The sequence below is a fragment of the Protobothrops mucrosquamatus genome, unplaced genomic scaffold (assembly GCF_001527695.2).
Source record: "Protobothrops mucrosquamatus isolate PMUCROS unplaced genomic scaffold, P.Mucros_1.0 scaffold71, whole genome shotgun sequence".
Lineage (NCBI taxonomy): Eukaryota > Metazoa > Chordata > Lepidosauria > Squamata > Viperidae > Protobothrops > Protobothrops mucrosquamatus.
Genome location: NW_015386449.1, coordinates 486,163 through 495,876, shown reverse-complemented (window position 1 = coordinate 495,876; position 9,714 = coordinate 486,163). Strand labels below are relative to the sequence as shown.

Below are 9,714 nucleotides of genomic sequence, written 5' to 3'. Positions count from 1 at the left end.
CTGGGCATGTGGTTATGAAACCTGTAATATAATGCCAAGACACTTAAGTATCCAAGATGAACTGAACAGAGGGGCAAGTTCTGTTCAAGAACTGGCTTTATGTTATAGAAATGAATTCTGATTCTGCTCAGCCCCACAACCCCACCATTACCAGAATGGGCAGAGAAGGGGGCAGCAGAAGCTCACTACCCTATCTGTGATACAGGCCCTGCCCTATAAGATTGCAGTAAAAGGATATTACTTTGACTCATTTTATGCTGGCTTAGCAGTTTAAGTCAGTACAAAATATCAACTCCGGACTCGAGAGTCTGTAGTCAACATTTTATGATTTCACTATTCTGAAAACATCCCGATAAGGTAGGCCGTGACAGCTTCAGGTTTGGTAGATGACGTCGTTCAAGAACATAGTATATATTTACACTACGAAAACCTATGCATGTATCACCAACCCCAAAAAGGGATACACGCACCCGCGAGGGAATTGAACTGCGTGGTTTCTTGAATCTGATAATTTCTCAGAACGCGAGCGGGCGCGGACAGTTCCACCTGTAGGACCTATTCAGAGGATCACTGTCCAAATAGCGAAGGATGGAATCTGCCCCTCCCAAAAGCGGCCAAAAGTCGGGGAAGCGCCATTTTCCCCGACGAAATGGAACCGGGTGAGGAAGCAGCCGCGCCCGAGGGCAGGGCGAGAGACTCCTTCCCGGCGACTGCACCGCAGGAGGGCCCGCGCTCTCGCCCGGGGAGTGGGCGTGGCGTCTACTGACGAGCCCTGCCTGGCCTGGCCCGGCCCCTCCAGTTGGGAGCTGCCCTACCAGGGCCACTGGGTGGCTGTACGCCAGGCAGTAGGCGGTAGGCGCTCCGCGGGGCTGTTTTATCCTGGTCCCGGGAACAGTCGCCGCAACATCCGGACGAGCCCGCCCCGGCCACTTCGCGCACTCCGCTTTAAGAAGCGAATCCAAGGGAAAAGCCCGCCTTTAAAGCCCCTACGTCGGGCCCGATAGGAGAGAAGCGAGCGGCGGTGGCAAGCCTTGCCAGGAGCGGTGATGATCTCGAGCGTTCTTCTAGCGGCAGGTAAGCAGGGGAACGTGAAGACCTGGCGCCTGAATGGACGCAAACACAAATCCTGGGCATGAATGTTGGAGAGCGCGCCTTGTCCTGGAAAGAGGGCGAGGGGGTCGCTGGGTGGACGAAATAGCTGGGGGTTCTAAGTTATGAAGCCGCGTTGGTCGCAGTACATACTCTCGCCTAAGCTAATACGAGACTTATTTCTGCCTGGTAATGGTACCGAAAATAAAATAAAACATGATTGGTAGTCCATTCACACAGTTGCTTGGCGGTTTTCTGAGAAGCTGCCTGCCGGGTCAGGGCTCCTTTGCACGACTGCCAAATTTAGCTTGTTTTGATAGCTAATATGGGGCTGGCTATAGGATAGCATTGAATCGCTGGGATGAATGTATTATTTATATAGTAAAGGGATGTATTTTGAGTCCCGTTACCGAATTCCCTGGAACATTTGAGAGACTATATCCTGTAAATGTGGTTTTTAAATTGCAGGAAGTTTATGACAATCTCGATTCTATGTTGGCTAAATTTCTCCTAATTTTAAAAAGGTGCTTGGAAGTATTTTCAGATCAGATTCCACTAGTTGCTATGTCCCTGAGTTTATTAGGCAAATAGTTGCCCAGAGGAATAGAAGCATCCCAGTCTATGCCGTACTTGTGTTACAAAGTTGGAATAGGAGCAGAGTATGCTTGTCTATGTGTGTTTGCTGGGCATGTGGTTTTGAAAATATGAGAACACGTACTATACTTAGTGCATTTGTGCCATTCACATGTGAGTCTGGCCTTCATTTATATCTTGTTTTGTTCATGCCTTTGTTTTTGTGTGGTTCTATAAATAACTTTGCCCCTCCTTCAGTGTAAGTTGATTTGTGCTGCTCTGTGAGAGAGTTATATGACAAACTCCAGCTTTGTTTAAATCATTTTGGATTTCAAGTCCAACATTTGGTAATCTTAGAATGTCTAGATTTTTTTTCTGTCTTTTTCGAGAAAGTACTGCAATGTTCTTATTTCTACTTGTAGTTTGTGCCATCCTGGTGAACGGGGAGGGAACTGGCATACTCCAGAATGAAACTCCCAGGAGAGAAAACAGAGACGACTTGACAAATTTCCATCTCCGCCCATCCCCAAAAGTTTTGGAACACGTAGGGCAGAGAGATGTTTTGTTATCCAAAGGAGATACCTTAAGCAATCTCCCTCAAGGTATGGCTCAGAATGCTATTTCTCGTGTTCCCTGTTACTGTACAGATTGTTGTAGCTGTAAGCAGCATATATGAGTGCATGGAAGATCACTGAGAGCAGTCATTAGTAGAGACTGTTACCTTGCATGCTCTCTGGAAAAGGAGCGTACCTATTATTTCTAGAGATCACTGATTTTACTTACATTAGCTGGCAGTTACTAATTTTGCTTATTTATATCAATATGTATAATCATGCCTATTTTTGAACTCTTGTGGTTTTTGAATGACAGAAATTGAGATTGCTGATGCTGGTTGGTGAATATCTTCAAAGACTTGGGATATCATTTCAATTTATGGAATACAATTTTACTATAAAGCACAACATTGACTCCTAATAACCTCATTCACTTTTAAAAAGATGAAAAAGGAAGGCCAGACAGGATCTCAGCACAGGCATCCTGAAATTTATAAATACATTTTAAGGATATATAAATTCAATAAATAAGTGAAATATGTTACTGTGTTATTTTTTGTGCATGATGTCTTTGGACCTATCTCTTAAAAGAACTAGAAAAAGCCCAAGAAATTCTGGGGAATGTTTAAATTGTAAACATAAATAAATGTATATTTACAAAAGTAAATATATTTTGTGATGAACTATATAACAAGACCATATGTTGTGCTTTTATAATAGGATAATAGAAATTAAAGCACCTACATTTCAATGATAGCCATGCCACATGTTTGTTGTATTGCTTTAAATGTATGTAAATCTAGCAACAGGAATGATTCCTAAGAACAAGTAAGGGAACTACAATGAAATATTCCATGGAAATTCTTGTCATATTTGCTTGATGTCAGAAAGGATTGATATTTTAGCCATTTTTCATTTATATGTTCCAAGATGTTACCCTAGAGACCCTAGTTTGAATCAGTCACACATTTCAATTCTTATTTGTTATTAGAACTGCTACTTCTGCCACCCACAGCTTTAAATCCTTTAATGCAATATTGCCACTTGTTTTCCACAAATCCTGCCACTTGTAGCATATATGCTGTTCGACTGTTTGAATAGCATAGCAATATTGAACAGCTATATAATCTATTTCTAGTTGGTGCTCTCTCCCTTTTATAGAGATGTAATATTGCTCTGGTGCTTATTTTTTCTCCACTAATTTTCCTCTAAGGATCTGCAAACATGGTGACATCAGTATTTCCCTCCCTCTTCTCCCTCCTCATCCCATTGACAAAACTTCCTTCATCTTAGGGAAACATTTTCTAGCACCGATATTCCATGGCAACAGTATTCTTAAATATAACAAAATATGTAAGCCTAGTTGGCATTTTCACTACTGTATAAAATTAAAGTCACTGGGAGATTTGAGACAGGATTAGCTGGTGAATGATGGTCCTGGCCATATAGAATCTATTGCTTATCCCCACATGTTAATTACTTAATGTGTGGGTCTATCCAGACAGAAGTATTAATTTTCCAGTCTGTAAATGCTGTCAATTGATGAGAGGATCCACAAATGACTCACAGTTTCTGTCCCACACAGTGTGGCTCTTCTTACCTTACTGAGTTTAGTCACTAGGGCGAAGTTGTACCATCTGGGGGCGTCTAGCTTGGGTTTCCATTTCATCCTCTTTGCCTATTTATGTCTTCAGACCCTAGCATGCTTTCTGCCAAATACTGATGCCCATGAAATAGTCATAGCAAATGTGTGGGAAGAACACTGAGCTGCTCTTCTTAACTAGTTGATCATTCAGCATATCTTTGGATCCAGACTTTCCATATAGCTAAGACTGTCTACTCAGCTGACTTGTTTGTTTTAATCATTGAGAATCCTTAATTGCTGGTGAGTGTGTGTGTGTGTGTGTGTACAGAGATAAGAAATCACTTAAAGTGCTCCTGCTTTCCTTCTGATTTCTGAGGACTGTGCTATATAATATATTTCATTTACATTTTTGAAGATCTAATAGATTTATAGTGGATAATAGTTCAATATTTCCACTTTTTCTTACCTTACCTTACCTTACCTTGCCTTGCCTTGGTAAGGGCACACTTGGAATACTGCATCCAATTTTGGTCACCACGATGTAAAAAAGATCTTGAGACTCTAGAAAGAGTACAGAAAAGAGCAACAAAGATGATTAGGGGACTGGAGGCTAAAGCATACAAGGAACAGCTGCTGGAATTGGGTATGTCTAGTTTAATGAAGAGAAGGAAGAGGGGAGACATGATAGCAGTGTTCCAATATCTCAGGGGTTGCCACAAAGAAGAGGGAGTCAAGCTATTCTCCAAAGCGCCTGAAGCCAGCACAAGAAGCAACGGATGGAAACTAACCAAAGAGAGAAGCAACCTAGAACTAAGGAGAAATTTTCTGACAGTTAGAACAATTAATCAGTGGAACAACCTGCCTTCAGAAGCGGTGAATGCTCCAACACTGGAAGTTTTTAAGAAGAGACTGGAGAGCCATTTGTCCGAAATGGTATAGGGTTTCCTGCCTGAGCAGGGGGTTGGACTAGATGACCTTCAAGGTCCCTTCCAACTTATTATTATTATTATTATTATTATTATTATTATTATTATTATTATTATTATTATTATTATTATTATTATTATTATTATTATTTCCTAGTTGAACTAGGTGAGGATCTGTAGCTGGGGTCCACAATGATAAACTGATCTATACCAGGGGTCCCCAGCCTGTGGGCCATGGCCCCGTAGTGGGCCATGGGCTGCTAGCCACTGGGTCGTGGGACAGGCTAGCAGGCTAGTGCTAGCACTGCGGCCACAGGGAGCGAAAACAGGATACTGCTGCGCCACGGAGCATGAAAACGGGACGCTGCCATGCCTCAGGATGTGAAAACGGGGCCAACACCGCACCTCCAGGTGCAAAAATGGGATGCTGCTACGCTGCGGGTGCAAAAATGGGCCAACACCGCGCCACAAAAACAGGCTGCCACCGCACCACGCGGTCAAAAACGGGATGGCTCACTGTTGCAATGCACAAAAACAGGCCAATGCTGCACCTCAGGGTGCAAAAATGGGATACCGCCGTGCTTCAGGGCGTGAAAAGGGGCTGATGTCGCACCTTGGGGTGCAGAAACAGGGCGCTGTGCACAAGAATGGGGCAGCACTAGCGAGTATCATGCAAGTGCTAGCCCCGCCCCATTTGCATCACGTGCATGCTTGCAGCCCCCTTTGCACGCGCGAATGTGCGATGAGTATAATGTTTCCCCCTCACTTTTCTTCCAGTCCGCCAACCAAGAAAGGTTGATCTCTGATCTATACTGTAAAGACTTCCTCAAGTGAAGCTCATCTGCCCTTGATAACCCTATGGAAATGCTTTGCTGTTGCTTTCTTCCTTGTTTTTTCAACTCCCTCCTCTGATCTACAGCTCTAGGGCTTCCTGGTTGTCTCTCATCCAAATACAAACCAGGTCTGACTCTGCTTAGTGTTTTTGAGATTAGGGGGAGAGCTACATTATAATAGAACTTAATTTTCTAGAAAAAAAATGCAAGTGCTAATATTCCTAAGCCAATTTGAGCTATAATGTCTGGGATATGCTTTAATATTCTAATACATAATGTGAAATTAGTGTTTTTCCTTCTTTCTCCAGCTGCTTTCATGTCCAAGCCACAAGAACCTGTGACTCCAAATAACGGAGGGAAGAAAAGGAGAAAAGGAAAGGGAAAGAAAAGAGATCCTTGCTTGGGAAAATACAAGGATTATTGTATGCATGGAAAATGCAAATATATTAAGAAACTTAAATCTCCATCTTGTATGTAAGTTACTTATACTATTTATATCCTGTAATAGTTAATTGCACACAGGGAAAACCATAGCTGTATTGCAGATTTATTTTCCAGTTAAATGAATTAGAAGTTCATACCGATATTAGAGATGAGAGTTGTATACTGAAACTCTCGTTAAAAAAAAGATTAAGAGTAGCAGGATATTACATAATGTAGCTTACAGTATCATCTAGTACAGTGGTGGCGAAACTATGGCATGCGTGCCAGAGGCGGCACTCAGAGCCCTCTCTGTGGACACGCGCGCCGTCGCCCCAGTCCTGCCACCCCCTCCTCATCAGCAGCCCCCCCCGGAGAGTCACCCCCGAGCGCGGAGCAGCATAACCAAGCACATGGCAGCTGGGCAGCAGGGACAAGACTCCGCCCTCATGTCCTGTCGCACGCAGATAATGCTGTGGGGCGTGGATGGAGGGCGTGTCCACCATGGCACTGCAGGGCCGCCATGGAGGCGGTGGATGGCCCGGCAGGTGGGGCGGGGTGGAGCAGGCGGGGCAGAGCGATGGGGGGGCGGTTTTTGGGCACTCGGTCTCTAAAAGGTTCGCCATCACTGATCTAGTACTTAAAGTTTTACTAAGAAAAAGCAAAGGAAGTTTTTTTTTGTATTCTTTGCAAAGTGATATTCTTTTTTTCTTCCATAGAAGAGATCATATTTCTATTCATTGTATGTTAGGTCCCAAAATATGATGTGGGCCATATAGATGCTGGATTTTTAAAATCTGTCAATATGTGTGTCCAGAAATTTTGCTTTCAGAAGGACAGCCTTAGCTTAGCCATTTTAGAAATTAGGAACCAGAAGTAACAAAAATATTTTTACTCAGAATGGAAAAAAAATAGTACACATGAAATTGATCAGAATATTGATACAGGCCTCTTTTGATTCTTGCCTGGGTTTCATTAGCACTGTTTTGGTGCCTTGTAAGTTAGAGAATCTGAACATGATGCCTTTTTGACTACATATTATTGAAATGGTTTGGATTTATTTGAAAAACATACTCCCTACCCCTCCATCCCTCATCCCAAGATGATAGATGACACAAGCAATAGAGCAAAGTCAAACTAGTATCTTAAACTTAAAGAGAGCTTAGGAAAGATTCCATGGATGAAAATCTTAAAGGGGGAAACAACTAAGAAACTTGGGAAACTCTGAAAAATGAGATTATAAAATTCCAGTCTAGTATAATATTACTTTTGAGAAAGAAAAATAAAAGACCCCCAGATGAAACCAGCATGGTTGCATAAAAAATTATCTGATAAACTGAAAAACAAAAACAAAAAGGACAAGTATAAAAAATGGAAAGAGTGACACATAACTAAAGCAGAATGCCAACAAATAGTTCCAATCTGCAAAGATTAAGTCAAGAAAGCTAAGGCTCAGGATGAACTAAGACTTGCAACAAATGTAAAAAATCATTACAAAAATTCTTTCATCATGTAAAAAACAAGAAAAAGTCAAAGAGATGATTGGTCCACTAATGGGAGAAGATGGCAAGGAGGTAACGGACATCAGAAGAAAGCAAAAGTGCTTAATTCATTCTTTGCATCTGTCTTTACACAAAAGGAAATAATAGTCCAACCTAATAAAAGCAGCCCTGTAAAAAAGAGATCAGGAATACAGCATAAAAATGGTAAGACAACACCTGTCCATTCTGGATGAGTTTAAATCACCAGATGAATTACATCCCAGGGTTCTGAAGGAGCTGGCAGATGTGATTTTGAAACCCATATCTTTCAAAGGTCTTGGAGCACCGGGAAACTATGAGAGGATTGGAAAAGAGCTGATGTTGTTCCATCTTCCAAAAAAAATTGATTCAGGAAACTACAGACAGGCATCCGGCCCACGGGCTGTCAGTTTGACATCCCTGTATTTCAATATCCTAACCACTATCCAAGACTCTTAATAGCTCCTGTTTCCTGATCTTGCCTACCTTGAAGGGTGGTAAGAATACATACAGTAAAATTAAAACAGAAGAAAAACGTCTGCAACAGCTCTCTATATAAATTAGGGCAAACAATGCTATAAAACTCACCAAGCAGTATTATGAATCATCCTATTATTGCTATTGTGTTACAGTATGTAAATGCAAACTCATATTCCAGTTGCAAATGTGAATGTGTCTGCTTATGTATGCAGGCACATTTCCATAAAAATATAATTTAAAATGTTACAAGTATTTACACACATAGAATTTGTAACTTCGAAACTAAATCTACTCTCTGTATGGTTTAGCATGTCATGCAAATACATTCTTTTTAGGAAGCATATTTCTGTCTGAAAGAAATACTTTAACTTTTCTTACTATGGAAAACAATAAAGTGAGAAATAATCAGTTCGAAAGTATGAATCAGTGAGTGAGAACTGGGAACATATGAATACCTTGCTAAGCCCATTCTTTGATAATTGGAGAATTAACATTTAGGTCAAAGGAGGGATATGCAATAGGTACAGTTGAACGCCTATGGTGGCCAAGTCTCAGAGAGACAGGCTTCTGAGGAAACCACGCGTTGCCAACCACGGAGAAAAAAGGCATTGGCTGGAAGGTGAATTAGCTTCTTGGGACGCTATCTCCCAAGATACTAGAGGCAAATGCCTTATTTTGTTACATGCCTGCATGATATTTTTCATATTAAAGTAATATTTTAAAAAGATTGGGAAGCAACGGGGTGTCGGCACATTAATGTTCATGGGCATCTTATTGTCTACCTCTACCTTATAAAGATTTAGATACTTCCTGTCCTTCTAGTCTAGTGGGGCTGCAAGTTGGTATTTGTTACATGTAATTTTATAAATTCCTTGTACAATAACAGTTCTACAGAATGATAGATGCCACACATAAAATAAATAAAACAATAACAATTCTAAATAACTATAACGACAAATTACTTCTGTTTATAAGAGTAGTCTCTGTAGCTTGGCCTGGTAAAATCCTAAATAGATTTTCAGAAATCTTCTGGAAAAAACTTTGTGGAATTATTTTGTGTGTGTGTATGACTGTAAATATTTTTTCACTCTTGAATGAATATGTATGCTTAGGACGTCAGTATATAAAACAATCTGTATAGGGTGTGCTTTACAATCAGTACTGAAAATCTCAACAAGAGAGCAGTGGAGAAGAGACTTGATGGATTGTAAATTGGGAACAAAGCTTTTTTTTTTTCATTAAACGTAGATGGAAGTAGCCAAATGTATGAAATAAGCTTCATGTACTGATTTTTAAAATCCTTAATTCCTAGATGCCAGGAACACTACCATGGGGAGAGGTGCCATGCTATTAGCCTTCCAGTGGAAAATCGCTTTGATGGTTATGATCGTACAACTATCCTGGCGGTTACAGCAGTGATTCTGTCATCCCTGTGTCTTATCATTATTGCAGTATTATTGATGCTGAGGTAAGTAGTTTAATAGGATTGAGAAGGGTGGAGACATAGAACTGCCTTCAGCTTATGATGATTTGGAAGTGTGGTCTTATGAAGGAAGAATGTATGCATTTATCTAGGTTTATATTTTATCTAGGTTTATAGTTTATCTAGATTTATATTTTAGTGGGGTGCCCCAGGGCTCTGTTGTGGGGTGCCCCAGGGTTCTGTTCTGGGCCCAGTGCTCTTCAACATCTTCATCAATGATTTAAATGAGCGGATAATGATGATGATGATGA

The 9,714-nt window shown here is 41.1% G+C and overlaps 1 protein-coding gene across 1 annotated transcript in view; it reads left to right on the top strand.

The window, feature by feature from the left end:
- Positions 1–818: 818 nt before the first annotated feature.
- HBEGF (heparin binding EGF like growth factor) overlaps positions 819–9,714 on the top strand; it is a 14,930-nt gene continuing 6,034 nt past the window's right edge. Inside the window, exons 1-4 of the mRNA XM_015812159.1 lie at positions 819–1,074; positions 2,085–2,264; positions 5,869–6,034; positions 9,293–9,448. Of these exons, the coding sequence (XP_015667645.1) occupies positions 1,047–1,074; positions 2,085–2,264; positions 5,869–6,034; positions 9,293–9,448 (530 nt within the window). The 5' untranslated portion in view covers positions 819–1,046. The remainder of the gene's footprint in view (positions 1,075–2,084; positions 2,265–5,868; positions 6,035–9,292; positions 9,449–9,714) is intronic.